This window comes from Lemur catta, chromosome 4 (genome assembly GCF_020740605.2).
Source record: "Lemur catta isolate mLemCat1 chromosome 4, mLemCat1.pri, whole genome shotgun sequence".
NCBI classification, from domain to species: Eukaryota; Metazoa; Chordata; class Mammalia; order Primates; family Lemuridae; genus Lemur; species Lemur catta.
The window spans coordinates 66407051-66434234 of NC_059131.1; the positions used below are offsets into that span (position 1 = coordinate 66407051).

Consider the following 27184-nt stretch of genomic DNA (forward strand, 5'->3'; position numbering starts at 1 on the left):
CATGTTTGGAAGGTAAAAATGTGTCGGGGTCTGGCACCCAGTAGCTACTTAAAGCTGATAAACTTACCCTGCATCCTCCTCCCTCTGCAATTCTGGTACCTTTAGTAGATGTTGATATCCCAGGGGTTTTCTTTAACACCATTGAGAAAACTGCTTTTAACATTTTAAAGTTGTTCTCTGTGTCTCCACCTCCTCCCACCCAACATCTCCTACAAGGAGTCAAAGTTCAAACCGGACTCTTGAGTTGGGAAAGGAAGTGTGAGATTGTCAGACCAGGCCAGTTCTCTAGAGGCCCAGAAGGATTTCAAGCGCCTGAGGGTTATTTGGATAGCACTTGGCATCCTTTGTTTCCGGCAACCTTGCTCTTAAAAAGCAGCAGGCACTTGGGACTCTCCTAGGGGTCAGGGGCTTCCTTCCACCCTTTGCTTAGGGAAGGCAGTCCTGGATCAGGCCCTCCCTAACTCTCCAGAACAGACTACAAACATGCAAATTAGAATTCTTTTAATAGATATAAAAAAAGTACTAAAATACCCATGTGGTTCTGCTGTGTTATTTGCCCCAAAGGAAGTGAGGGGCAGAGTGAAGAGTCCCAGTGCAGCTCAGTGGGCCCAGAGTGGGCCTTACCATACAGACTAAGGCATGCTCACTGCCCCCCTCACCAGACTTCTACCCCCCCTGCTGTTCCCAGCCCCCCAATTCCTGCAGCAGGAAACCCCAGTGGTTTGGCTCTTGCACTGGGAGTAGAAGGCACCTGAAGGGCTGGCTGGGTGAGTGAGGACAGGTGACCTTTAAACACAAAACAACACTGTGGGGTGGGGAAGCAGGTAGTGCAGCTGTGGCAGCTGGCAGGTCCTGCTCCTCTATGGCACAGGTGGACGTGGGATGGTCACTTCTCCGGGAGTGAGGAAGCCCAGATCCCAACAGAACACTTTCTCAAATTGTTTTTGGTACAAAATAAACGCAAAGATGATACTGTGTGGAGTCCTGTGGAGGCCGGGCCAGCCACCCTCCCCAGACCTCAGATCATGGCGATGCTCTCGGGGGCACAGTTGAGGTGGGTGGAGGTGCTGCTGCTCCCAGAGGATTTGCAGGCCCGGCCAGGGGCAGGCTGCAGTGCAGCCACCAGTGTGTCTGAGGAGATTGCCCCAAACTCGTAGCTAAAGGTGCCATAGAAAATGAGGATATCGATGACAAACACCCACTCGCACAGGGCTGCCCCATGCTGCAGCTGAGAACTCTCATGGACGAAAAAGACGCCACCTGAAATCAGGCTAAGGAAATGTTCAGTAGGATGTGTGGACACCTGGCAGCACCCCTTCTGCAGTCACAGACTGTAACTAAGCTGGGACAAAACACCAGGCCTTACCTTCCCAGCAGGAGCAGAGCACATGGCACTGTTACCTGGAATGTAGGCCCCACCCCCATCTTGGGCGGGAGAGGGCTGAGCTAGAGGTTGAGTTCCTGACTGCCTGGTCTGGAAGGATACTGAGGACCAGGCTGACGAAGGCGACGACAGCCAGCAGACATCGCAGGTAGGCCACAGCCAGGTCCATGGGGGCAGTGGCCCCATGGTAGGAGAGGGCACAGTGCAGGCAGACAAAGAGCAGCCCCGCAGTGAAGGCCACACCAGTCCCAATGTAGTGCAGAGACTTGGCATGATCCACCTGGGCCCAGAGAGGGGCTAATCCGTGAAGTGGCCCCACCCCTCCAGCCCTCCTTCATCAAGTCTCTTCTTCCCTTCCCTCTCCTCCTCCCTCCTTTCCCTCCTGTCTCTCCAGGCCTTCTTAGGTGAAAGTTCAGGGTTCAAAGGGGGGGGGAGCACCTGAAAGTTGCCAACCACCACGAGGCCCGCAGCGTTGGTGCAGCCTGTGATGAGTGCTGTCGTGTTAACCCAGGAATGTCGACTCTGCTCCAGGAGCTGCCCGTAGCGCAGGAGGCAGATCAGGGCCACTGGGGGAGGACAGCATGGCTGGGGCCAGCACCCGCAGTGCCTCCTTCCAGGCCCAGCCCCGCCCGTCAGGGTGCTGCTGCCCCTTCTGAGGGCGGGAAAGGAAGGGGCAGGCAGGTGATGAACTGGGTTTCCTCAGGCTCTGGCCAGCATGGCTGCTGTGTGGGAGTCAGTCTTTGGCCTTCAAGGAATGGGAGAGAAGTTGCCCCTCTGCCTTTACCCTAGGTGGGGAGGGCTGTGAGAAGCAAGGGATTTCTGGGCCTTTCTGGGGAGGGAGGCTGGGCTGGCAAGTTAGAGCTAAGGGTACAACTCACCCATGAAAGCACCCATGTTGCCAATGAGGCTGAAGAGGCAGCTCTCTGGGGGATATGTGCCGCACTTGCTGAGGAGGGGGCAAGGACAGAGTGAGGGGGGGCAGGAGCACCAGAGGGCCCCATTCCAGCCCACTGGCTCTTCTCTGCATCTGCTCCTTAGCAGCCAAGCTGCCATGTATGCCAAGGGCCCATGTCCCTCATGCACAACTGGCTCCAGGATGAGCCCCCAAAGCAGAGCTCCTGTGTGTGAGAGAAGGGAGTGCCCAGGAGTGTTCAGCCAGCCCTGAGCCGCCTTGCTGAGGCCTGCGGCCTGTGGCTGGTCTGGCTATCCTTGAGTCAGAATTTGGGCTGGACAATCTGAGGGCTTGAGCTTAAATCCAGGTGCCTCCACTTAGCTGTGTGCCCCAGATGAAGAACAACCCCGCGCCTCAGTTTCCTTACCTATAAAATGGTGAAGACAATAGCTGCCTCAATGCTGGGAGGATGAAAAGAGACTATGGATATAAAGCACTCAGCAGAAGCCAGTGCATAGTAAGTGGCTCTTAGAGTAGTTATTATTCCCTGAGACCCAAGGGCAGGTTTTTGCTTGAGGGGCTGTCTGGGGGTCTGGGAGGGCCTTGGGTCTCCCTGATCTGCCCAATGTCCAGGCCTTACCTGATGAGAGGGACATCATCCAAGGTGCAGCAGGCCTTGGGGCCCCCTTGCTCAGCAGGGTCAGGAGAGCAGGACTCGTTGTAGGACCTGGCAGGCAGGATAGGGAGTGGACTAGGGGAAGGGGCTGTCCCCAGGCCTTTGGCCTGTAGTCTCAGGCCTCAAAGAGGACCCTCTCCCAGACCTCCCCAGCAAGGGCAGAAGAACTCACTCCCCAGCGCCCACTTGGAACTGAAGGCCAAGGGGCAAGTGGATGGTGGGAAGTGGGCATGAAGCCATGCCTGGGGACTGGTGTCAGAGACGAGCAATGAGGCTCAGACTCTCTGTCTGGCTCTTGGCAGCTGCGGGCCCAAGAGGGGACAGAGATAAAGGGATCTTTAGACTGAGGCTGTCTGCAGAGTGCTCCATACCAGTTCTCCACGGGGCACACATGGTGGTTCATCACGGCCATGGCATACCTGTGGGAGCAGAACTGTCACTCTGCCCCTATTCCCCTCCTGGCCCAGCCACCCCCCACTGACTTCTCTTCCACCTTGATTTCTGGCCCCATTCAGCCTAATTGTCCTTGCTGGGGACTCCAGTTGGGGTGTCCCTGAGGCTTGATGCCACACCAGAACCTGCAGCACAGCCCACAACTAGAGGCCCTCTGGAAGTTGCCCTGGCTAGAAATCTGTCAGGGCCACCCTGCTGGACAGGAGTAGTGCCAGCTTGTCCCAAGGACCTGTGTGCCCAGGCACCAGGCCAGGCTTTAGAGACAGCCAGAGTGGCCCTGGGTGCCACCCTGGAGCCCACGACAGGACAAGGGGCTTTGTGTGTGCCATCAAGCTCCTGTTGCTCCCGGCCCCTTACTCACACAGTCCATATGCCAGTGATGGAGAATGCTGACAGGCTGACAGGAAGGAGGATCCAGGCGGTCATGAGGGAGGGGAGCCAGGGTGGTGGTGGTGTGGTGGGGGAGGACAAGAGGTAGGTGGGGAAGAGGGGGCGGCCCGGCTACCTTGAGATATTTCAGCCACAACCATCAGCTGCCCTGGCCTTGTGGAGAGAGATCAAAGTGCAGGGTCGGGTGACTGGCCAAAGGAGGGGGAGGGAGAGGTGGTCAACACCTCACCCAGGGCTCCCGTTGGGTCTTTGAGCGTCCAAACTTTGGGCTGAGCCCCCGCTAGAACGTGGACACCCTCTGGCATCCATTGGGAGCCTCTGCGGTCAACCCAGGTGCCACCGGCGTGCTGAGATTCAGACGGGCTGGAAAGGGAGTCACCCTCCATCGCCTGAGGGACCAGGGCTGGGAGGACTGGACAATCAAGGGGGCCACGCCAAGGAGAGGCTGGAAGGGTGTGCGGGCCCGGAGGAGCGGCGGCGCGCAGGCAACCACCTGACCACAGGCACCCCGGGTAGGGGGCGGGTTCACGCGGGAAGCCCGGCTCCGCCGCCGCTCGCGTGGGCGCGGGGGACCCCCTGCTTGGGCAGGAGCCCGCGGCCGGCGACCCCCCCCGGGGCCCGAGACACGAGCCTCCCCAGGCGATCCCTGGAGGCCCCGGGGAAAGGAAGGAGCTCAGTACTCACCTCCCAGAGCGCCTGCCGCCGCCGCGCCCCGTGCAGCCCCCTCGTGGCGCCGTCTCCGGCTGCGGCCCTCAGAGCAGCCCTGAAAGGTTTAAAGGGCCGAGCGGCCCCGCCCCTGGCGGCCCCAGGCCGCGCCGCGCCGCCCGCCGGGACGTGAAGTCCGCGCAGCCCCGGCCCCGGCGCCCGCGCCCCGCTCGAGACTACAACTCCCGAGCCCCCGCGCCCGCGTCACGGGGGCAGGTGGGCGGTGTCCCAACTTCGGAGGACCCGGGCGCCGAGGACTGTGGCCTGGGGACAGCTCTGACACCGAGATGCCAAGAGGCTCTGTCTACCCCATTCCCGCAGGGGAAGCGCTGGGAGGCGGGGATCTCCGGGGCTAGGCCTGCCAGCCTTCCAACTCTACCTGGGATTGTCATCGTGCACATGGAAGCCTCCCTCCGCCGCCGCGCACGTTTTCCAGCCTGGACCGGCCAACAGCGAGACTTCGGGGAAGCTCGCCTAACGGGGCGCCCCATGCCAGCCTCCGTCCAAGGCGTGAGGTGGGTCTGCAGAGAAGCGGGCACAAAGCCTTGGCTATTCCGTAAGAAATCCAAGCGCCTTGGATTTGGCTTATGCTTCCCGCAGCTCAGCACACTCCGGAGGAGGGCTGCTTTCATCAGATACTTTTTATTTTTGGGCGTACAAGTACACAGTGTACTCGCCAGAAGTCACCGTGTCCAAGATGTGTTTCCTGGATGATCAACACTTAAACTAAGACGGCAGAGGATATCCATCTAAATAGACATATGTAGGTGTCAGCGTAGGTAAGGTTTAACACAGTCAGGTGTTTGTAAGCCAAGAAGAGAGGAAAGTGAGAGACCCAGAAAAATCTGGGAAAATCAAACAAGATAGTGTAAGAATAAGTTAGCCACCAGCTTCACCAACCTTTACAGGCTAAGAGTGCACTCCTGGACATTCTTTTCACGATCAAAAGGGCAGGAATACTTCCTTTCAAACGCCAGAGGTATGCGTGATGCCCTAAAAGGCAGCCCCAGCAACTGTGGGAGCCCTTGTGAGAGGACACTAGGGCAGATCACTACCTGAATGGTACATGGGCCCAGGCTGCCAGGAGTCGAAGTTAGGCAACATTGATGAAGCAAAGGTTACGTGCAAAAACAAGGCCCTGTACTGTGGAGAAATAGAACAGAATAAACTGCACAATGGCTTGAAGAGGGAGAAACCTTTTTGGACCCAGTGGAAGGTAGACATGGAAACAGGAAACCTGTTGGAGAGCTCTTTTCAAAATCACATCAAGACAAGTGTTGAAACAGGACCAAGAAGTATGACTGTGCAGTGATCCCTGTACAAGCATACCCAGCTGACTGGACCAGTAGGGGATAAAGTCCAGCCCACCTTCTGCTGGCCATGCTCTGTGCCCCAGGACAAAGGGTTGTCTCTTTCTAATTCACACAGAGGCACCGGCTTCCTGCTCAGCTGCGTTCCCATTGGAGCAGGTGCCTAGTTCTCATCTGCCCTCATTGGAAGCTCTGTGATTCTTAATGAACACTTACTATAGCCTTCTGAGCTGGGTTTGAGTCCATATTCAATCACTGTGAAGGCCTGAGAGGGACTACTTAGGTTCCAAACTGGCGGTTCTAACATGAAGTGGGGGCAAGGCATAAGCACTCCAGAGCTGTGTCATGAGGCAGCTTTTGGCTTAATATGACAATCTAAATAGCTCCTAAAATAGAATTACCCCAGGATAGTGCTCCCAGAAGGGCTTTTCATGGGTAGTTTGTAGTGGGGAATTGTGTATCAGGTAAGAAGTAGGGACCAGATGTCTTTAAAAATCCCTTCCAACTCTAATGCTACGTGAGTCTTAGTTGTTATGCCCCAACCAGGACAGTTCTTAAAATAGGCAAAACAAGAGATGAGATTTCCAGTGCTGATTCTGTGGTGGAATGACTTTAGGGCAGGCATTTAACCTCCACTTCCCCATGTACACAAGTGATTTCACAACTCTTGGCAAAAACACTCTGTAAGTTTATTTTGTTAAGAAGAAATACTGTATTTGAAAAATACCTTCCTTCTTTCTAGGATTTTCAAGTAATTTGCACACTTTATTCATCCACACAGCAGAAACATTGGAAATTAAGAAACAGAATGTATTGCTTTTTATACACTTACCACCACAACATAACCAGTACAACCTCATTCTGTTGGTTCTGAAAAGGCAGAGGGAGCCATTTACTCAGGTTTTGATTTCTAGCATCACTCCAACTCCTGGGGAAATTTGGGGTGGGTGCCTCGGGCTTCTTGGCCATCTGATTCCTCAGGGACAGGACAAGAATTCAAAGAGGGAACTTAAAATGTTTTAAATAATTGTCAACATTCCATGGTGATTCTCCCAAAAGGCCTAGAGGCAGGAAGGTAATCTGTTCTCATTCCTCTTTCTGCACACAAAGGCCTCATTTAAATTTGTGAGCCTGCTATGGATCCACTACCCTGCCACCTGCAGATCTTGTCAAATGCACAGCAGGTAGGGTACTCACCATCGAAGGGCTTTGCCCCACAGCTTGGGCTAATCTCTAGTTGGCAATGACCCTCAGAGTGGACCATGGAGATGGAATGTCCCTTCCAGAAAGGCTCTTACAGGAAAAGCATTTGTTATTGCCCATGTTGGGCCCACTGGCTGGCCCTGCTCCAGAGGCTCCTACTCTCATTTGGTACAAAAAGCTTTATATTCTTTTCCTTTCTTTTCCTGCATTACATTCTTCAAAGACTTCCATGCTTGCCAGCTGGCTACAACTCAAGCTTTAGTGTTTACTCTTGTATACCCCAAAGCCCCTGCAAAACCCAGCTTCCTTCTATCAGTAACATCACCTATTGTGGCCCAGGAACCACAAAAACCTTTAAATACAGGTTTAACCTCAGTGAGTGAAGAACACTCCACACTGAATGGGCATGAGATCTACCTATCAAGCTATCAGACTTTTTAAAAGATAGCCAAGAAAGTATCTAGTCAAATGAGTGTTGATTCTGAAGCAGCCTGCTGGGAAGTTCCACTTAGTCCAACACTGTTGCCACTGCACCCAAAACAGTCCTCTTTGGGACATCTGTGGGAAATGCTCTGGAACATGCTCCCTGATGGTAAAGCTCTAATTTTTGAAACAGGTGAAAGATGCTGGGAGGCAGGTCTGGTGAATAAACTGGATAGTACCTCCTTGGACCTTGGAGGAGGGGTGGTAATAAGCAATGAGGCTGAGCTGTATGGCCGTTAAATGGCTGAGAGCCATGCTCAGAGGCACTTCAGGCATGCCTGGAGAAATGGCAGCATCATCTCCAACAGGCCAGCTCTGAAGACCACCGCTTAACAGAAGTACAAGGTTCAGTGCTTTCTATGGTCATATTGCATAGATTAGTTAAGCATAGATTGGCTAAGAATTAGAAGGTTTTTTTGTGTGGGAATTTTTTTTTTTTTTTTTTTTTTTGAGACAGAGTCTAGCTCTGTTGCCCAGGCTGGAGTGCAGTGGCCCAGTCATAGCTCATTGCAGCCTCAAACTCCTGGGCTCAAGTGATCCTCCTGCCTCAGCCTCCCAAGTAGCTGGGACTATAGATGTGCACCACTGCGTCAGGCTAATTTTTTTTTGTAGAGATGGGGTCTCGCTATATTGCCCGGGCTGGTCTCAAACTCCTGGCCTCAGGCAATCCTCTGGCCTTGGCCTCCCAAAGTGGCAGCATTATAGGCGGTGAGCTGTGAGCCACCTCGCCCAGCAGAAAATATTTTAGATACACTAGATAAGCAAAGTTCTTCAAAGAAAAAAAAATTTAAAAGCAAGGAGTTTCCATCAATCTCCTACCTTAGAAGGTCTTTGCGAGGATTATACAACACACACATAACAGGAAACAATACTAAATGCTGCCTTCTTTTTACCTCTTCCCTTTGCAGGAAACAGGAATTGAGGCTAATATTTCAGGTGCCACACCCCCAAATTCGTCTTCTTGTTTTCTAAGCTATATGATAAAACCAGCAAATAGGTGATCCACGGCCGGGCACGGTGGCTTATGCCTGTAATCCTAGCACTCTGGGAGGCCAAGGTGGGACGATCACTTGAGGTCAGGAGTTTGAAACTAGCCTGAGCAAGAGTGAGACTCTGTCTCTACTAAAAATACAAAAATTAGCCGGGCATTGGGGCTTGTGCCTATAGTCCCAGCTACGTGGGAAGCTGAGGCAGGAGGATCGCCTGAGCCCCCCCCCCAGGAGTTGGAGGTTGAAGTGAGCTACAATGATGCCACTGCACTCTACTCAGGGCAACAGAGTGAGACTATCTCAATAACAACAACAAAAAAAGGAAATAGGTGATCCAGCTGTGTGAAGACAGACCCAAAAAATATTTCTAGACTTAGAAGCCAAAGACTTCCAGTGAAATCCTACGTTCCAAGTCACAAGATCAGTTGAAGAGCTGGAAAACTAGAAAGGCTGACTGGTCCTCTGACCTGCAGGGAGAAGCCGGGGAGGAGAGGGTAGAGTTTGGCAGAGCCTCCTTGGCCCAGGAAGCTTTGGAGGGTAGTTACCATTAGAAGTCAAAAGGCACGTGTAGTCCACCTGCGTAGGTAGAGGGCAAAGACTTTTTCTTTTCAAAGAAATGAGCTCAGGACTGGCAAGTTTAAGGCACTTAACCCTGGGCCAACTCTGTGGGTCCCTGGATGCCCTCACTACCAGGCCCTTCTAACTTACCCACCTCACTCAGCATCAAAGCATTCCCCTGGCCCTGAGAGCGGTGGTTCATTGTTTTAATGGCATATTTGAAGTAGCTGCCTTGCCCCATTTCTGAGGGGGTAGATTTTCAGGGGTGTAGGGCACAAATCAACAGTGTCCTCAGGTGTCTTGAGACCGTGATGAGGAGAAAACTCTAGGGCAGGGGCTTTGGTTTTAGGTCTCAGTACTCACAGGCTTCCTTAAACCCTACATTTGAAGTCACCAAGGCCAGGGTGATTTGTGGGAAAACTGAAGTACCCCAGAACGTTGGTGCACAGATGTCTTTGGTCTCCAGACCTTAGGCTAACCCTGCATTAGAAAAAATGTCCACTGAGTGAGAGCAGCGGTTTTCCTGTGGGTCTTCAATCTCAGGGCTGAGTTGTGTACTTTTGGGAGGTAGGAAACAAGCATGGAGCAGGGGAGGGGGCAGAACGAGAGGCACTCATTTCACTCCCTCTGGGGTGTTGTTCAGGACTTTTGTTTTTTTGCAGCTAGGGCTCTAATCAGGCAATTATTGCTAATGTTGACTTGCACTTTGGGTAGATGTTTAACACTGTTACCTCACAACTGGAGTTAGTCCCAAGCTTGTTTTGATAATTCTGCTTTAGTTTGAGTAAAGAACAGTCTGTTCACAGCTAGAGATGAGGTCCAAAGGTGGAATTCTGTAGCCCTAGCCAAGGTAGGTTCTGCTGCAAGAAATCCTTGCAGTTTAAAGTCCTAGTTAGCTGGAAGTCTGAAGGAGGAGGATCACTTGAGCCCAGATGCATCCAGCCTGGGCAACATAGTGAGACCCTGTCTCTAAAAAAAGAGAAAAAAAGAAAAAAAAGAAAGAAATCCTTGTAGTTGAGCTCTGACATCTGCCTAATTCTCCTGTCTGGACAACGCAAAGCAGTGGAGCATGCAAGAAACATGAAAAGAACTTGAAAAAGCCATGGGAGGGGAGGGAAACATGCTTGCAAGTAGAACTTGAAAACCAAGGTCTCCCATTTTATTGGTATCAGAATTGCTTGGAAAGCTTGTTAGAAAAGTAAATCTCCAGAACCCCCCACCTCCAAGGTCCTGAGCAGCTGGAGGTACACAGTCATGTTGAGGGGGGAGGTATAGAGAACAGATGGATTCTACCTGAGACAAAAAGATGAGGGAGAGGAAAGAACAAAGAAAAAGAACAAAAAAAAAAGTCTAGGAAAACATGGGTAGAAATGAGCAGAAGCACAAACGAAAAGAATCATAAAATAACAAAAATGGCTCAAGCAGCGGGGTGGAACAGCACAGCCAGGTATATTCCCTCAGCAAGAAAGCACCATGTTGGCATGAGGTTTCAGAAACCCTGGCTCTCCCTGGAGTCTCTGTTCCCAGATCACCAAGTTAGCCAAGCAAAATTCTCAGAAAATTCCAGAATATTAGGCTGGGCCAATGGGCCAACATATAAGAAACAATGGCTGCAAAGTGGGCCAGGTGTAGTCCTGTAACACCCTTGTGGAAGCAGCAGGGGGTCTCAAGATCAAACTGGTCCTGGTACCCCCAGACTAGGGGTTAGCTCCCTGGGCAGACTTCTTCTAAGTGCAGTGAGTCCAGCCTGGAGAGAATGCCTTCAACCTGGTCAGTGCTGGCTCTGGCGCTTTGCAATCTCCTCCTGGATACGCAACTTGAGGGCCTCTCGCATGGGTGGATCCAGAGGTGTGTGTGCTGACACCTCCTCACTCACCCTTCCCGGGTCATCATCCTACATGGAGGAAGAGTCAGGAAGCTCAGGGCCTGGCCTCTTCCAGAAAGGTGACCTGCCCTATTCCTAGAAAACACTCTCACAGAACTCCATTTGGCTCAAGGCTTCTTGCCAGTACCTGTCATTTCCCAGGTGTCCCCAGTAATAGTGATTCTCAATTGGAGGCCAAGAGCCCTCCCAGTTCCCCCACTGAGAATCACTTTGTGATGGGAGTGAGTTGTGCTCAAAAGCACTGCGTCTGTTTCCATGAGGCGTACCTGATACACGATAACTGATGTGACCTCTCCACTGTCCGCCTCGTACTCTAAGCAGAAGAGCTGATGGCTAGAAGGCTCCAGCTCGGAGCCACCACTACTGCTGCTTTCAGCGGACTCTTCATAGTCAGGGTTGCTTGGCTGGGTAGAGCCATCTGGAAGGATGAACCACAGTGAGAGGAAAGAGGGGGATGCTGCTGAAGCCCCTGCCCATAGATAGAGATGATGCAGGAAAACATAATGCAAAGGAAATCCTAATCTTCTCATGGGTCCAGGGTGTGTGTGTGTGGTGTGCTGCCAATCAGAAGTTTTATTTACCTTTGTATCCCTGCTCTGGGGCTAGCACGGTCCAGTCAAAAGTAGGTACACAATACACATTTGTCTTGCAAGTAGGATAGGAAGGTAGTGGAAGGATACATTGAACTCTGCCTAGGTTCAAATCCAGGCTCTGCCACTTACTAGCTCTGAGAACTTGGGGAAATTACTTAACCACTCAGTGCCTGTTTCCTGACTGCGAAATGGAAATAAATGTTCTAATCCTATGAGGTTCTATAAATACTCAATGAATTAATATACATAAGGTTTAAAAGCACTTTAAATAATGTTTAAGAAATTTAGTGTCATATGTTAACCACTGTGAACTCTAAGTCGCAAGGAAGCTGGGGAAAACTCCACTACTGGATTCATTCCATGATTATGTCCTGACTGCTTACAGCTGTGCCACTTTTTCTTTACCAGGTAGTGCAGCGCCACACTACAATACAGTGCAGTGGGGCAAACCGGCAGTCTTCTTGCCAGCTCCCAGGTACCCTAAGTGATAACTAAAGGAGGGACATGAGCCCTCCCAGGAGAAACACTGAGCGGAGATTTGGGAGCGCTGAAGTGGAGGTTCCGGGAACAGACGAAGTGAGCTGAGCCTCGGGGGTAAGACATAGTTTTTTCCCTACAGAGAGGGGGAGTGCGTTGCAGAAAGAGCGCGCGGGCTTGAGGCAGGCGGGGCGGGCGGCCTCACCTCGGTGTCGCGGCAGGTACACTTGCAGGTCTGGCTTACGGGGCCGCGTCGGCGCGGGCGTGTGCCGTCTCCTCACCTTCTCCTTGGCCGCCTGCTTCACCTTCTTGTCGTAGTTGTCCCTGCGGGGAGCCGAGCGGGAGTCAGGGACGGCCAGGCCAGGCCAGGCCAGGGGTGGCGGCGGCGGCGGCGCAGGGCGGGGCGGTACCGGGCGATCTGGTTCCGTCGGATATGGTGCACGAAGCCGTGGTTCATGTCCAGCCGTCCGCCAGGCTTGCAGCAGAGCCTGGGCCCGGGACCAGGCCCCGCCTCCATCCGGAGCCGGGGGCGCAGAGCCACAGCCGACTCAACGGCCCCAACAGCCGTCCACCGGTCCGCAGAGGTCGGTGCCGCCCCTCCTACAGCTTCCGGCCCCGCGTCCTGACTTCCGGCCCAGGAGGACCAGCCGGGCCGAGTGTCGCCGCGCGCGGAGTTGGCGGCGCAGTTCGGGTGGGTTGGGGCATGTTTCACTTCCACCGCCCAGGTGAAGCTTTTGTTTTCTTTGTAACGTTATGGACACAAGGACCAGCCTCGCCCCTTTGTAACGTTTGGACACAAGGACCAGCCTCGCGGGCTCCGCGAAAGCCTCCCCGGCCCGGCCCGGGCCGCCTCGCGCGGGTGGCTTAGCTGTGCCCGCGGGAGGATCCGGGTGATTGAAGGGCCTGAGCGTGTGTAGTTGTCGAGTTTTCACTTTCAAAAGTCAAAATCGGGAATTCCCGATTAGTACAGGGGCCAGCTGTGGTCCAGCCACACGACGGACTGTTACTGAGCGGACCCAGGGAAGGAGCTGTCCCTGAGCCCAACCGCGCGCCGAGCGATTCCTGTCACTGGCTCGGGCCGGGCGGGGCTTCCCCTGGGCCTGGACAGCGCCTTCTGCCGGTGGTGTTGGTGGCTTCACGGGTGCATACGTCAGTCCGAATTTAGCAACTTGCACAGTTAAACCTGCAGTTTATTGCATGTCAGTTGTACCTCCATGCAACTGTTCAAACAAGCAAACCAGTTCTAGGCAGGCCCTGAGGTTGGAGCTTTATTGGGTCCATGGAAAATCCGCCTGTGCCGGGCGTTTGCGTTTTGCTGATGCCAAGAACCCTCTAAATGTGGAATCAGAGCCTTCAGGTTGTCGCATGAAGGGGACGATTTGGGGATGTCGCCTAGCTTTCCTGTGCAGGGTCTTCACGCTCCGAGGCGCGGAGACGATCTACCAATAGTGGTTTAGAGGCACTAAGTATCATTTTCTTCTTCTTCTTTTTTTAATAAAATTTGTTTCTTTTTTAAATATTTAATTATTATGAGTACATAATAGTCGTATATCTTCATAGGGCACATGTGATGTTTTGATAGTGGCATACAATGTGAATTGATCAAATCAGGATAATTGGGGTATTCATCACCTCAGGCATTTATCATTTCCTTGTGATTAGGAATATTCCAATTCCACTCCTTTAGATATATATATGTATACACTCATATATATATAATATATATATTTACTTAGAGACATAGTCTCGATCTGTCGCCCTGGGTACATTGCAGTGGCATCACCATAGCTCACAGCAACCTCAAATTCCCAGGATCAAGGGATCCTCCTGCCTCAGCCTCAGGAGTAGCTGGGACCACAGGCGCTCGCCACCGCTCCGATTAATTTTTCTTTCTTTCTTTTTTTTTTTTGCTTCTATTTTAGTTTCTCAGCTAACTTTTTCTATTTTTAGTAGCGACGGGGTCTGCTCTTCCTCAGGCTGGTCTGGAACTCCTGAGCTCAAGCGATCCTCCCGCCTCAGCCTCCCAGAGTGCTAGGATTACAGGCGTGAGCCACTGGGCCAGGCAACTTCTAGTTTTTAAAAGTATTAACTCTAATTTATTGTTGATTATAGTCACCTTGTTGTGCTATCAAATATTGTTCATTTTATCTAAATACAATTTTGCACCCATCAACCATCCCCACTTTATGCCCCTCTCCCTGATACCCTTCCCAGCTTCTGGTAACTGTCATTCTACTCTGTCTCCAGGAGATCGTTTTTTTGTTGTTTCTTTTTTTTTTTTGCGACAGAGTTTCGCTCTGTTGCCCGGGCTAGAGTGAGTGCCGTGGCGTCAGCCTAGCTCACAGCAACCTCAAACTCCTGGGCTTAAGCGATCCTACTGCCTCAGCCTCCCGAGTGGCTGGACTACAGGCATGCGCCAGCATGCCCGGATAATTTTTTAATATATATATTTTAGTTGTCCAGCTAATTTCTTTATATTTTTAGTAGAGACGGGGGTCTCGCTCTTGCTCAGGCTGGTCTCGAACTCCCGACCTCGAGCGATACACCCGCCTCGGCCTCCCAGAAGTGCTAGGATTACAGGCGTGAGCCACCGTGCCCGGCCTCATGAGATCGTTTTTAATATTTAGTTCCCGTATATGAGTGAAAACATGCGCGATTTGTCTTTCCGTCGAGGCAAAATTATCTTGAAGAAATCTGGGGCCTAACGACACAGCTTCTTTTATGGAGAAAACTCCGTAGCCGGTAAAAGGTTCCTGTCTCTTTAAGCCGGAAATGCCGCCTAACGTAGCAGTAGGCCCGCAGAAGGCTCTCAGGTGCGCACGCAGCGGCCAGGGCTCCTTGAGAAGCGGCACTTCCCGTAAATTTCCCGCAGCGCGATTTGTCCCCAGTGGCGACTCGTAGCTTTTGGCCCCGCTCCTGATTGGCCGTGTGCTGCGCGCTCTCCAGTGTGCCTGGCGCCTGTACTGAGCGGCTCGGCCGGTAGTGGAGATGTCCGGCCGGTCCAAGCGGGAGTCTCGTGGTTCCACCCGCGGGAAGCGCGAGTCCGAGTCTCGGGGCAGCTCGGGTCGTGTCAAGCGGGAGCGAGATCGGGAGCGGGAGCCGGAGACAGCGAGCTCCCGGAGCAGCCCGGTGCGCGTGAAGCGAGAGGTAGAGCCGGCGAGCGGGCGCGAGGCCCCGGCGCCTGCCTTCCCAGCGGTGCGGGTCAAGCGGGAGCGTGAGGCCGACGAGGACTCGGAGCCTGAGCGGGAGGTGCGAGGTGCGAGGGGCCGGGCTGGGCTGGGCACGAGCTCCACCTTCGTGTCCTTTTTCTCTCCAGCCTTCCGCTGTTTCCTTGCCGGAGCAGGGGTGGGGCGTAGGGGACTGGGAGTGGGGAGGGATCTAGACTCATTGGCATATGATATTTCTAACAGTAGCAGTAGCAGCTTCCCTTTGTCGAATGTCTAACACGACGCTGTGCTATCTCAGTACAGTACTACGTTAGTGCTATTTTACAGGTGTTCCTTTCCTCCGTTTTTAAAAAACCCTCTAAGGTGTGGTGTCCTGTTGTAATTTCTGGAATCAGACTGTTCAGAGTGGAGAGTCTGAGCGCTTGGCACCTGCACTGAAGTACTGGTTATATACCACTTTTTAAGCTGAATAAAGTCAGGAGGCAATTCTTTTTTGATCTCTGGAGTTTCTGCACATACTGCTACCAGACTGCATCTCAAGGAACAGCCTTGGAAGACAGAGAAGGTGTCTCCCTACAAAGCAAAGGGGAGGAAAGCCCACAACCGGTTATAAAAGATGCAGGTTCTCTAAGCTTAGGGTTCCTCTCGCCTGTGAGGCAAGCCACTGTGTGCATGGATTGTCTTCATGTTGCCTTATAAGAATGGGCTTGGGGAACTGGCACTAATGCTGTGTTCTGGCTACTGCTAGTGCTGTAATAAACTCTCTTTTGTTTCAGACCCGGTAGTCACATGTCTTCCAACAGCAGCCATGAAACTGTGGCAGGCTAACTTGTTAGTTTGCAAATAGGGTAAAATCTGAGACCCTTTTGTACATGCACAATCTTCTTTAAACTGTGCAGTACTTGCACATTACATTCAGTTTATCTTAGTATCTGTGATATATTTCATGATGCCTTTCATGCTGCATGGGATTTTTTTTACGTAACATGCAAACAAAACTTTCATTGGTTATATGTATACCAAATATACTACCCCAGTGTGGGGCTTATTCCATTAGTGGACTTTTTTTGGATGTTGTTACTACCTGTAAAATCGCTCATCTTGATTAGTTTTTTCCATTTGTTTGTTTCTTTTTTTATACAATTAGTTGACCCTGAGTACAGGTTTCACATTTTCAAAGCCTATGATGATTTTCCTTTTAGCAAAGAATGGCCGAGAGGATTCTGAGGACCGGAGGAGCCGCCACTGCCCGTACCTGGATACCATTAACAGGTCAGTAGGACAGAGTTGTTGAATGGGATCTATGCAGAAAGTACCTTGAACAACACATTCACAAATTTTACCCATTTTAAAGCTTAGTGCCCAGAAAATTGTGCTTCCTGCTGTGTTTAATAACCATTGTCCGTCAATTTAAAGTGGCAGAAGTACATATTGTAGAAGTGTCAGAACACATGTTGTTCAACAGTGGGCACATGCTTGAAGAGCTTTTAGCTCGTATTGAATTTGTATGTTGGAATAATGGGATGCATAGTGTCTTTAAAATAACAGCAGAAAATTTAAATATTTATTGAGCACCCACTATGTACTAGATACTATTCTAAGTACCTGGGATTCAGCAGAAAAAACACAAAAATTTGTTTGAAAGCAGAGATGGTTTACCTTATCACCGTAGTCTTTTCTATGATTCCCAGATGGCATGTTAGAATACTCTTCAACCTATGTTCTAGGATAATGCTGTCTAGTAGAACTTTCTGCACTTATGGAGTTGCTCTCCATAAGAGCTGTTTATTGTGGTAGGCACAAGCCACATGTGGCTGTTGAGCATTTGAAATGTGCCTTATGCAACGGAGGAGCTGAATTTTAAATTTTATATAATTACAGTTGGTACTCTGTGTTGGGGAATGTGGAACCCACAGATACGGAGGGCCAACCATAAGGGACTTGAGCATTGTGGATTTTAGTATCTGTGGGGGTCCCGGAACCAATCTCTTGTGAATACTGAGGGATGACTATTGTTTTTTTAAGAGATGGAGTCTTGCTCTATTGCCCAGGCTGGAGTACAGAGCAATCATCGCTTACTGTAACCTTGGGCTCAAGCGATCTTCCCACCTCAGCCTCCTGAGTAGCTGGGACTATAGGTGTGCGCTACCACACCTGGCTAATTTTTCTTATTTTTTCTAGAGATAGGGTCTTACTGTGTTGCCCAGGCTGGTCTTGTACTCCTGGCCTCAAGAGATCTTCCCTCCTCAGCCTCCCAAAGCACTGGGATTGCAAGCATGAGTCACTGTGCTCTGCCCAGGGCTGACTGTATTTTAAATTTAATTGTCAATAGCCACTTGTGTCTAGTGGCCCTTTTATTAGATAGTACAACTCTATGAGATCATTACCAATTCATTAAGAGTTAGTATTTGAGAAAAAGTCCCTTTGCCATCTGTGGATTCAGTGGAGGTAAAGTTTTTGTCCTTTACTGCCTAGCACTCACAAACCATTACTTTGTACTTGAACAAATAGATCTATTTGTAGGTATTCCCCTAAAATTCTTTAGGTTTCCCATTAATTTTTATTGACAAAAATATTTTTTTTTTTTTGAGATAGAGTCTTGCTCTGTTGCCCCAGCTAGAATGCTGTGGCATCAGCCTAGCTCACAGCAACCGCAAACTCCTGGGCTTAAGCAATCCTCCTGCCTCAGCCTCCCGAGGAGCTGGAACTACAGGCACACACCACCACCTCTGGCTAATTTTTTTCTATTTTTAGTAGAGATGGGGTCTCACTCTTGCTCAGGCTGGTCTCAAACTCCTGACCTCAAGTAATCCTCCTGACTCTCGGCCTCCCAGAGAGCTAGGATTACAGGTGTGAGCCATCTCGTCTGGCCCATTTTTCTTTTATGAAAAAATTTATTCACTCTTTTTTATGTCCTTGCACCCCTGGAATGCTGTTGGGGCCCTGTTGCTTAAATCTGACTTATAGCTGTCCCTCCAGAGAAAGTCACTGCAATGGAAGGTGCTTGATTGGTTACAAATATTAATACCAATGAGAAAGAGGCTCGTGGGCATTTTGTGTCTGGTGGAGACACCTCGATACTGCTTTGGAGCGTGGTGGGTGGAGGTGAGGAATTAGCATTGCTCCCCACAGTTTATGTATGGTTGTTGAACCTTTCTCTGAAGGATGCTGTGTAACATGGAATGTGGAGCCAACACTGCTTCATTTGGGTGCCCTCCTACATATCCATCCCTATTAATTGTTTGTTTTTCTGTTTTGGTTCTTTTAGGAGTGTACTGGATTTTGACTTTGAGAAGCTGTGTTCTATCTCCCTCTCGCATATCAATGCATACGCCTGTCTGGTGTGCGGCAAGTACTTTCAGGGTAAATAAATGTTATGAATTATAAACTTGGCAAGTTTTCAGAGCTAGCTGCAGATCTACTCCGGGGAGACTTTTTTTTTTTAAAGAAAGTAAGCTGTTCTCAGGAATCATGTTTAATAATCCCTATCTTTGTTTCTAGTAAATTGAAATACTCTTAGAAAAATCAATAGGGGGTTCTCTGATTGGTCAAAATCTGAATACATCTGAAAGGAAGAAAGAATTAGTTGTGTGAAAGACTATGATCTCAAAGACTCTGGGTTTCTTTTTTTAAAAACTTTGTTTATTTATTTATTTATTTGGGACAATGTCTCACTGTGTTGCCCAGGCTGGTCTTGAACTCCTGGGCTCAAGCAATTCTCCTGCCTCAGCCTCCCGAGTAGCTGGGACTACAGGCATGCGCCACCATGCCTGGCTAATTTTTTCTCTATATATTTTCAGTTGTCCAGATAATTTCTTTCTATTTTTAGTAGAGATGGGGTCTCGCTCTTGCTCAGGTTGGTCTCGAACTCCTGATCTCAAGTGATCCTCCGGCCTCGGCCTCCCAGAGTGCTAGGATTATAGGCGTGAGCCACCGTGCCTGGCCACATCTTTTTTTTTTTGGAGAACCCTTTTGCTCTAAAGACTTTAATTCTGTTCATTTCTGAAAATTTATTATTTCAGTTCATCAGACCAAGGAATTGTTGTGTACATAGTATAGTGGGGGATTCAAAAGGGAGATAAACTACATTCTTTGTTCTCGTACGGAGTCAAAGTTGACACAAAGAAAATCAGCAAATTTATAAAGATTACTGCTAAATGTGGTACTGAGTAGAAATAAGGGCAGTAGGAGTTCAAATGCAAAAGATCAATGTTAACTGGAGTGTTTTTGTTGAGTTCATGGAGAAGGTGAAGTGAACTGGCAGGTCATAACAGAGTTTGAATGATTAAGGGAGAGAGATTCCAGAAAGGAGTGGCAACATGAGCAAAGTTACATTGGTGCAGGATTGTCCTGAATGTGGGTAGTTGAAAATTTCAGGATTCAGTGATGATGGACCGTCACAGGATATGTATCGTATGTGTGCATATCATATATATATATAAAATACATATTTCAAATTTCTGATATATATGAAACTAGCCTACACATATTTCATGTTGAAATTTGTTTCCCCAATCAATATCTCACACTATCTAGGGAATAAAGTAACTAATTGCTAATTTTTGTGATAAGAGAAGTTCATGTGGGAGATTCATTTCATGAGTGGAGTAATATTTGTTTTTGCTGATGTTAACATGTTCCTGTAGAAAATAATGAAAGGAAGAGCAAACCTGATCTGTGCTACGGCCTTTCTCCCTCCCCTGCAGGCCGGGGTTTGAAGTCTCATGCCTACATCCACAGTGTCCAGTTTAGCCACCATGTCTTCCTCAACCTCCACACCCTCAAGTTTTACTGCCTTCCAGACAACTATGAGATCATCGATTCCTCATTGGAGGATATCACGGTGTGTGTCCAACAGGGCTGGGTTGGGGCCAGTTCTTTGTGAGTTTTCCCAGGGTTCCTGGGGAGCTGCCCCACCCAAGGTCAGGGAAAAATCTCAGTCTCTTTGGGCTTGGAGAGGCTGCTTTGCCTTAGGGAGGAACCAGGGAAACCACGTAAGGAGGTCAGAGTTCCTAATAGAGGCCTGTGATCTTCAGCCTACCCATTATTTCTGCTTTTAACATGGAGGGCTAGGACTGCAGAAACATGGCTTCTTTCTAGTCAGGATTAAAGCATTTTTGTGGAATAAGTTATCCTTCCACCCTTTGAGGTAGGGACGTGAATTGGGCCTGGCGTGAGACAGTAGATACCAAGCTGCATACTGGCTCCTGGCTACTTCTGACATATGAAGTAGCCACAATGGCCAGCATATCCTATCTGTGGGCTACAGTTTGTGACCTGTGCCAAGAGACAATCACTATACTTAAATGGAGAGCATGGAATGTCCTCCTGGGCTTTGATTAGAGTTGGACTGTTGATTTTTATTTTCCTTTTCAGCAAGTGGTGCATATTTATGGTGCTAAGAACTCGGTTTATTTTTAAAGAAAGCTTGGTGTCCAGAGTCTTTGAAATACTGCTTATTCTGTTTTTAAAACTTTTATAGGCCTATTAATACTTGAAGTTAAAATAATTACAGACAGTATTTACAGGGAGAAACCGCAATAAATTCAAGGTTTCAAAGCAAGTTTGTGATGACTTCTATCTGGTCTGTGACATAATGACTCTCATAACTCTGTGGCTGGAAGAGTCTGATTCCATCCCTCCAGTCGTAGGGCATCACGGAGATCCTCAGACCGGCTCAGAGGGGAGGGGGCTCTCCTGCTACCCGAGACTTAGACTCCTGTTGCCTTCAGAGGCTTGAGTGCCCCATAGTTTCTGGTAGTTACCGAGGTGACCACACCTGAAGTCTGAGGAAAGACCTGGGATTCAGTGATTTGGGGTTAAACACAGAGATCCCATTGTAGGTTAGCAACGTGGAGAGAACCTACCCCATGTTACTTTGGTCTTTATACCTTTTGGTGGGGCCCCTTTTTGGGTGTGCGGTGTGGGACTTCCGTGACCAAAGAAAGTGGTTTTCATTGTTGCAGAAATTGCAGTTCTAGATGTATCTTAGGAACTCTGTTCATAGCTCTAAAACAACTTTGAATTTTCTTTTGCTTTACAGTATGTGTTGAAGCCCACTTTCACAAAGCAGCAAATCGCAAACTTGGACAAGCAAGCCAAATTATCCCGGGCATATGATGGCACCACTTACCTGCCGGGTATCGTGGGATTGAATAACATAAAGGCCAATGACTATGCCAACGCTGTCCTTCAGGTAGGATCAAGACAGGAACATTGACGGAGAGAGGGTAACCCAGAAACAGCATTATGTGTTGGTCAAGAAGTTACTGCCTTCTTGTAGAGTGCAGTCAAAAGGTCCCCAGATACTGAGTCCTATTGAGGATTCCACATGAGTATTTCTGTGTCTGCTCAGGGGGCTGCTGTCAAATGGTGAGGCTTTTTCCAGCCTTTGGACTCAGGGCCTCTAGAGCATCCAGGGAATGAGGGAATAGAATCTGTGTTGCTGGCTTGATGTGGGATTTTTTTTAACAGCGTAGATGTTTACTGATTTGGCCATCTGATATCTTATTTGTGCCCATGTGCTTATACCCTGAAATGGGAAAGGCAGAAAGCCAAAGTTGTCTTATTTCCAATTAAAAGGTTTTTTTTTGTTTTTGTTTTTGAGACAGTTATCTCACTCTGGTGTCCTGGCTAGAGTGCAGTGGTGTCATCATAGCTCACTGCAACCTCAAACTCCCAGGCTCAAGTGATCCTCCACCTCAGCCTCCTGACTAGCTGGGACTACAGGCGTGCGCCACTGTGCTTGGCTAGTTTGTTTTCTATTTTTAGTTGCCCAGCTAATTTTTTCTATTTTTAGTAGTGCCAGGGTCTCGCTTTTGCTCAGGCTGGTCTTGAATGCCTGACCTCAAGCAATCCTCCTGCCTCAGCCTCCCAGAATACTAGGATTATAGGTGTGAGCCACAACGCCTGGACATTATTGATGAATTATAATTTATTTAACCGTCACTTATTCTGGTATTAATGCATCTAGGGCCTAGATTCTAGGCTGTAGGGGATTTGTAGCAACTTATAAACCCACCAACAATGCAAAGGAGTGTTCTTTCATCTTGCATTGTCACTGTTACCATTAAAAAAAATTTTTTTCTATCTTGATGGGTATCTCCATTTAAACTTACATTTTTTGTATCACCTCTAAAGTTGGTTATTTATATATTTTTTCATGAGTTGTTGGGCTTTATGTGCTTATTGTTGGTTCATTTTACTGAGCTTTAAGAAATTCATAATAGCTCCTGCCCTGGGGCATGGGAACGCTCCACCCTCTCCAGGAATGCTCCTGGGGTACCCCATTTCCCCATCTCCCCCCCAAAATAAATAAATATATAATAAAGATATTAGCCTGTTTCTATTGTATATGTTATGTATGTTTTTCTCCCAGTTCTTATTTGGCCTTTAAACTTTTTTAAATGGTATTTTTGCCATAAAGAATTGAGTAAAAAATTATAAAAGCTTATCTGTTAGATTTGATATCTATTGTTGGTGTCATTCCTAGTTCCCTGGAAAGGTCAAATTTGTAGGTGAAGAGAGTTTTCAGACTATGCCTCTTACAGCCTTTTGTGGCTTTGTGAAAACTGTTTTAAGATGGTCAGATAGGATTTGGATTTGGTCAGGGCAGTTAAACATCTTGGCTTTCTGATGAATTTTAGTTCACATAGGAAGGTCTTTTTATTTACAAAAATAAGTAGATGAACTATCTGTGATGATTTTTCCACTCAAATAGGATTGAATGGACCAGGTAGTCCATCCAGAGGCTTGATAATTCCTCTCTGAGGATACCTACTGCTAAAGCCAGAGAGCAGCCTCTCTCTACAAGGTGGATAACTGAGAATTAGGATAAATTTTATCCATACTCTTCTCGAGAGTAACTTACTTTCTTTTTTTTTTTTGAGACAGAGTCTTGCTGTGTTGCCCAGGCTAAAGTGCCATGGCATTAGCCTAGCTCACAGCAACCTCAAACTCCTGGGCTCAAGTGATCCTCCTACCTCAGCCTCCCAAGTAGCTGGGACTACAGGTGTGCACACCCAGCTAATTTTTTTCTATTCTTGGTAGAGACGGGGTCTCACTCTTGCTCAGGCTGATCTCAAACTCCTGAGCTCAAGCGATCCTCCAGCCTCTGCTTCCCAGAGTGCTAGGATTACTGGCGTAAGCCAGTAATATTCTCTAATCAGGAAGTCCTTGCTTCTTTAGCTGTGCTAAGCTTGTAGAGGTTTTCCTAATTCCCTAATTTCCTCTTTGGTTATGGTGTTGTCTGTGATATGAGTTGTGTTCTCCAGAGATGCCTAGATTTATTGTATTTAGCAGAAACCATTCTATCCTGCTTTCTAAATGAATTTCCTCGATGAAGAAATGTGTTCTTGGTAAGCACAGGTTTGGCAAAGATTCATGAACCCATCAGGAAGGACTTCTTTTTTTTTTTGAGACAGGGTCTTACTCTGGTTGTCCAGTCTAGAGTGTAGTAGCATCATCATAGCTCACTGCAACCTCTAACTCCTGGGCTCAGGCAATCATCCTGTCTCAGCCTCCCGAGCAGCTGGAACTACAGGCACATACTACCACAACCAGCAAATTTTTCTAATTTTTGTAAGGCAGGGTCTTGCTCTTGCTCAGGCTGGTCTTGAACTCCTAGCCTCAATAGTCCTCTTGCCTTGGCCTCCAGGAGTGGTTGGTTGGATTATAGGTGTGAGCCACTGTGCCCAGCCTGGGAAGGACTTCTTCATACTGCATTTTTATTTAGTGTCTGGTCTTTGGTCCCCCTCCCAGTTTTATAGCTTGGACTAATAAGTATTTGTTTCTTTCTGAAACTATATGATATAGCTAGCCTATATTTTTGCTTAATGAGGTAGAATTTATTTTTGTTCTCTTAAATCTTTTGACCATTTTGCATCATAACAGAGTACATTCACTTTTATATACAATAGTATGGCTTTATTGTAGGAAAACATCAAATTTTGTTCAGATGATTTTCATATTATTTTATTTTATTATTATTGTTTTGAGATGGGGTCTCACTTTGTCACCCAGGTTGGAGCACAGTGGTCTAATTATAGTTCACTGTAGCCTGGAACTCCTGGGCTCAAGGTGATCCTCCTGGCTCAACCTTCTGAGTAGCTGAGACCACAGGCGTGCACCATCATGCCCAGCTAATTTTTTTTTTTTTAATTTTAGAGATGGATTCTTACTAGGTTTCCTGGACTGGTCTCAAACTCCTGGCCTCAAGTGATCCTTCTGCCTTGGCTTCCCAAAGTGCTGGGATTATAGGTGTGATCCACCATGCCTGGCTTCGTATTATTCTAATGTGGAGTTGAGAGGTGGAGGAATTGTGTTCCCCAGATAGTTATTTTTTCCCCAACCAAAATGGATGATGACAAAAAGAGTACTTGAATGTCTAGCCTTAAGTACCTTATGAATTTAAATATTGTCTCAGGCATAATTACAGTTAAAAAAGAAAATTATTAATTAAGTTGGTCAGTGGATAGAGATTTAAAGTTTTTCTGTTTTTTTAACTTCTTTATGATATCTACATCAGCAAAATATGTATAGAACTGTCCTTCATGTGAAACTCAATGTGAAGGATATTTCTATAATGTGAACTCTGGGTAGGTTTCTCTGAGGGTCCATTTACTTTGACTCTTTAAGGTCATTACAGACACATCACAAGGTTCTATTAGAAGAACTTTAGTTGGAAGAGCTTGGTTCTAAGGGGTCCTGCAGAGGGACTTTGGTTTAATCAGCATGTTTGATTTTAGGCTCTGTCTAATGTTCCTCCTCTTCGGAACTACTTCTTGGAAGAAGATAATTATAAGAACATCAAGCGTCCTCCAGGGGATATCATGTTCTTGTTGGTCCAGCGTTTTGGAGAGTTGATGAGAAAGCTCTGGAACCCTCGGAACTTCAAGGCACATGTCTCACCCCATGAGATGCTTCAGGCTGTTGTCCTTTGCAGCAAGAAGACTTTTCAGATCACTAAACAAGGTAAGGAGCAAGTCATCCATGTTCCTCTGACTTCAGGACAACAAAACTAGTTTGATGAACAAATTTATTTTCACTTTGGAATGAATATTTTTTTTTTTTAATTTTTTTTTTTTGAGACAGAATATCTCTCTGTTGCCTGGGCTAGAATGCCGTGGCGTCAGGCTAGCTCACAGCAACCTCAAACTCCTGGGCTCAGGTGATCCTTCTGCCTCAGCCTCCCGAGTAGCTGGGACTACAGGCATGCGCCACCATGCCCGGCTAATTTTTTCTACATATTTTTAGTTGTCCAGCTAATTTCTTTCTATTTTTAGTAGAGACGGGGTCTTGCTGTTGCTCAGGCTGGTTTCGAACTCCTGAGCTCAACAATCCACCCGCCTCGTGCAATGCATCTTGATAGTAGCCAAAAGTGAATGTCCAGCGGATAGCATGGCCCTGCTCAGCTGTATGGCTTAGGGGAAAACTAGGCAACTGGGAAAGGCACCAGCCCTGCCACCCTATGCTGCTCATTTTGTCATGTCCCACACTAGGCTATTCTAATGAACTATTTTGACCATTTTTCATGTCTCCAAACCCAGTTTGTTATTGCCTTGTGGGTAAAGTGGACACTAACTCTTTGTACCTGAATGTTGTAGCATCCATGCCAGTTTTTTCAACATTTATTCATGGTGCCAGGTTTTGGAGCAGCTGGGATAAGAAACATGATTTTTCTCTTTGAGGATCTCTCAGTCTAGGGGGAAAGACATTTATGTCAAAAAGTAATCACAGGGTGTTAAGGGCTGTGGCAGAGGAGACAGAGTGTGCTGTGGGAGGGAGCATGGAGCAAGGACCCCCACAGTTGAACATGTGGGACATAGGTCAGAGTGGAGAATGAGACCCCTGAGTTTTAAGTAGGCAGGTCAGGCCTGGGTATTCCAGGAGTGGTGGCACAGTGGGTAGAAATGGGAGGTGCCTGGCACAGACAGCCTGCATGTAGCTGGACCCTTGGATTCCAGGGGTCATTGGAGAGCTGAGCTGGAGGTCTGGTAGGAGGGACCAGATGCCACTGTAAGGAGCTTGGATTATATCCTGACAACAGTCGGAGTTAGTGACGGCATTTAAGCAAAAGTGTGACATTGGATTTGTGCTTTAAAAACATATTCTGGCTGAGGAGTGGCTTAAAGGGGAGTTTAGTAGTAGCTTTTAAGAGTCTCTTGTACTTAAGGAAAGGAGAAATGGGGGGAATGAAAGTAGGATTTGGGGCCCATGGGACCCTTGGGGCTTTAGGGTAGTAGGAAATAAGATATAGTTTGGGTTGGATAATATATATTGATTAGAAACTCCATGATTTATTCCCAAATGAACAGAAGTTATTAAGCCATTTGAATGTGGCTGTTGATGGTGTTTAGTAGTTTACAATATGCCCAGTAAAATCTGAGTTCCTCACCCTTCTGAACAGGTGGCAGCCTGATTTTGTGCTGTGTAGGACTATCGGATTTCCAACAGCTAGGGTGGCTAGGATATCTTTTGTTTATAGGGACATTTTTGTTTCTGGATCAACTCTCTGAGATCCTAGGTTTTTATATTAAGGCTGCATCGAGGTGTGAGATTTTTGTTGAGAATGAATTTTTTGTGAACCATGGGTAGATGGTTCAGTGTCAGCATTCACAGTGCTCCACAGATGACTCCTGGTCTGGAAGTGGATATTGAGTTGAGGCCTTTTAGCTTTTGACAACATTGGAAAGCTACAGTGTAATTGCTTGTAGAGATGCAGAAAAATCAGGGTGCCCTACGAATAAACTTACCCGGTTTCTTCCATCATAGCCACTGTTGGGTGTGATAGTTTTGTTGTCACATAGGCACAGTTTCCTCAATCTCTGAAACCTAGCAGGTTATCGGTTGCTTAATGTTTAGATGTACAAAGAGGTTCTTGCTGTGGTAGCATATTGTCACATTAAAGCATTCTATGTGAGGGGAATAAAAAGAAAATCATTTTGTGAGGTTGTCAGAGGCTTTTAGGATTAAGGAATGAAGTTAAGGAAGACATTTTAGTCTTTGGGATTTTAGTTGG

The 27184-nt window shown here is 48.1% G+C and overlaps 3 protein-coding genes across 7 annotated transcripts in view; 1 reads left to right on the forward strand and 2 right to left on the reverse strand.

Moving 5' to 3' along the window:
- Positions 1-484: 484 nt before the first annotated feature.
- Positions 485-4612, reverse strand: TMEM150A (transmembrane protein 150A). 4 transcript variants are annotated; one of them, XM_045549988.1, is made up of 9 exons: positions 4480-4611; positions 3911-3948; positions 3767-3802; positions 3324-3371; positions 2917-3003; positions 2263-2330; positions 1823-1950; positions 1487-1664; positions 485-1260 (listed from the first exon to the last, which is right to left on the reverse strand). In XM_045549988.1, the coding sequence occupies exons 4-9, from the start codon at positions 3362-3364 to the stop codon at positions 1019-1021; spliced, it is 744 nt and encodes a 247-aa protein (XP_045405944.1). In that variant the 5' UTR covers positions 3365-3371; positions 3767-3802; positions 3911-3948; positions 4480-4611; the 3' UTR covers positions 485-1018. The 4 variants fall into 4 exon arrangements, with proteins under 4 accessions (XP_045405944.1, XP_045405941.1, XP_045405942.1 ...); XM_045549985.1 differs by having other exon boundaries at positions 3767-3948; positions 4480-4612; XM_045549986.1 differs by lacking the exon at positions 4480-4611 and having other exon boundaries at positions 3767-4306.
- An 11-nt stretch (positions 4613-4623) lies between these two features.
- On the reverse strand, positions 4624-13018 carry C4H2orf68 (chromosome 4 C2orf68 homolog). 2 transcript variants are annotated; one of them, XM_045549990.1, is made up of 4 exons: positions 12409-13018; positions 12204-12322; positions 11195-11346; positions 4624-5021 (listed from the first exon to the last, which is right to left on the reverse strand). In XM_045549990.1, exons 1-4 carry the CDS (start codon positions 12513-12515, stop codon positions 4677-4679), a joined length of 723 nt encoding a protein of 240 aa, XP_045405946.1. In that variant the 5' UTR covers positions 12516-13018; the 3' UTR covers positions 4624-4676. The 2 variants fall into 2 exon arrangements, with proteins under 2 accessions (XP_045405946.1, XP_045405947.1); XM_045549991.1 differs by lacking the exon at positions 4624-5021 and adding an exon at positions 10181-10937 and having other exon boundaries at positions 12409-12871.
- Positions 13019-14905: 1887 nt separating this feature from the next.
- The window catches only part of USP39 (ubiquitin specific peptidase 39), a 28449-nt gene continuing 16170 nt past the window's right edge, over positions 14906-27184 (forward strand). Inside the window, exons 1-6 of the mRNA XM_045549984.1 lie at positions 14906-15254; positions 16368-16437; positions 18434-18528; positions 19872-20008; positions 21209-21361; positions 24912-25137. Of these exons, the coding sequence (XP_045405940.1) occupies positions 14987-15254; positions 16368-16437; positions 18434-18528; positions 19872-20008; positions 21209-21361; positions 24912-25137 (949 nt within the window). The 5' untranslated portion in view covers positions 14906-14986. The remainder of the gene's footprint in view (positions 15255-16367; positions 16438-18433; positions 18529-19871; positions 20009-21208; positions 21362-24911; positions 25138-27184) is intronic.

What these genes read in the sequence shown, in the direction of transcription:
- C4H2orf68 (XM_045549990.1), bottom strand. Translation starts at nt 12,515, where the DNA reads ATGGAGGCGGGGCCTGGTCCCGGGCCCAGGCTCTGCTGCAAGCCTGGC. An exon ending in CGACGGAACCAGATCGCCCG is followed by an intron (nt 12,323 to 12,408) that starts GTACCGCCCCGC and finishes GGCTCCCCGCAG; the next exon opens with GGACAACTACGACAAGAAGG. An exon ending in CATCAGTTATCGTGTATCAG is followed by an intron (nt 5,022 to 11,194) that starts GTACGCCTCATG and finishes GCTTCTCTGCAG; the next exon opens with ACCCACCTCACGCCTTGGAC.
- TMEM150A (XM_045549985.1), bottom strand. Translation starts at nt 3,831, where the DNA reads ATGACCGCCTGGATCCTCCTTCCTGTCAGCCTGTCAGCATTCTCCATC. An exon ending in ATCACTGGCATATGGACTGT is followed by an intron (nt 3,372 to 3,766) that starts GTGAGTAAGGGG and finishes CTGCTCCCACAG; the next exon opens with GTATGCCATGGCCGTGATGA. An exon ending in CAACATGGGTGCTTTCATGG is followed by an intron (nt 1,951 to 2,262) that starts GTGAGTTGTACC and finishes GTCCTCCCCCAG; the next exon opens with TGGCCCTGATCTGCCTCCTG.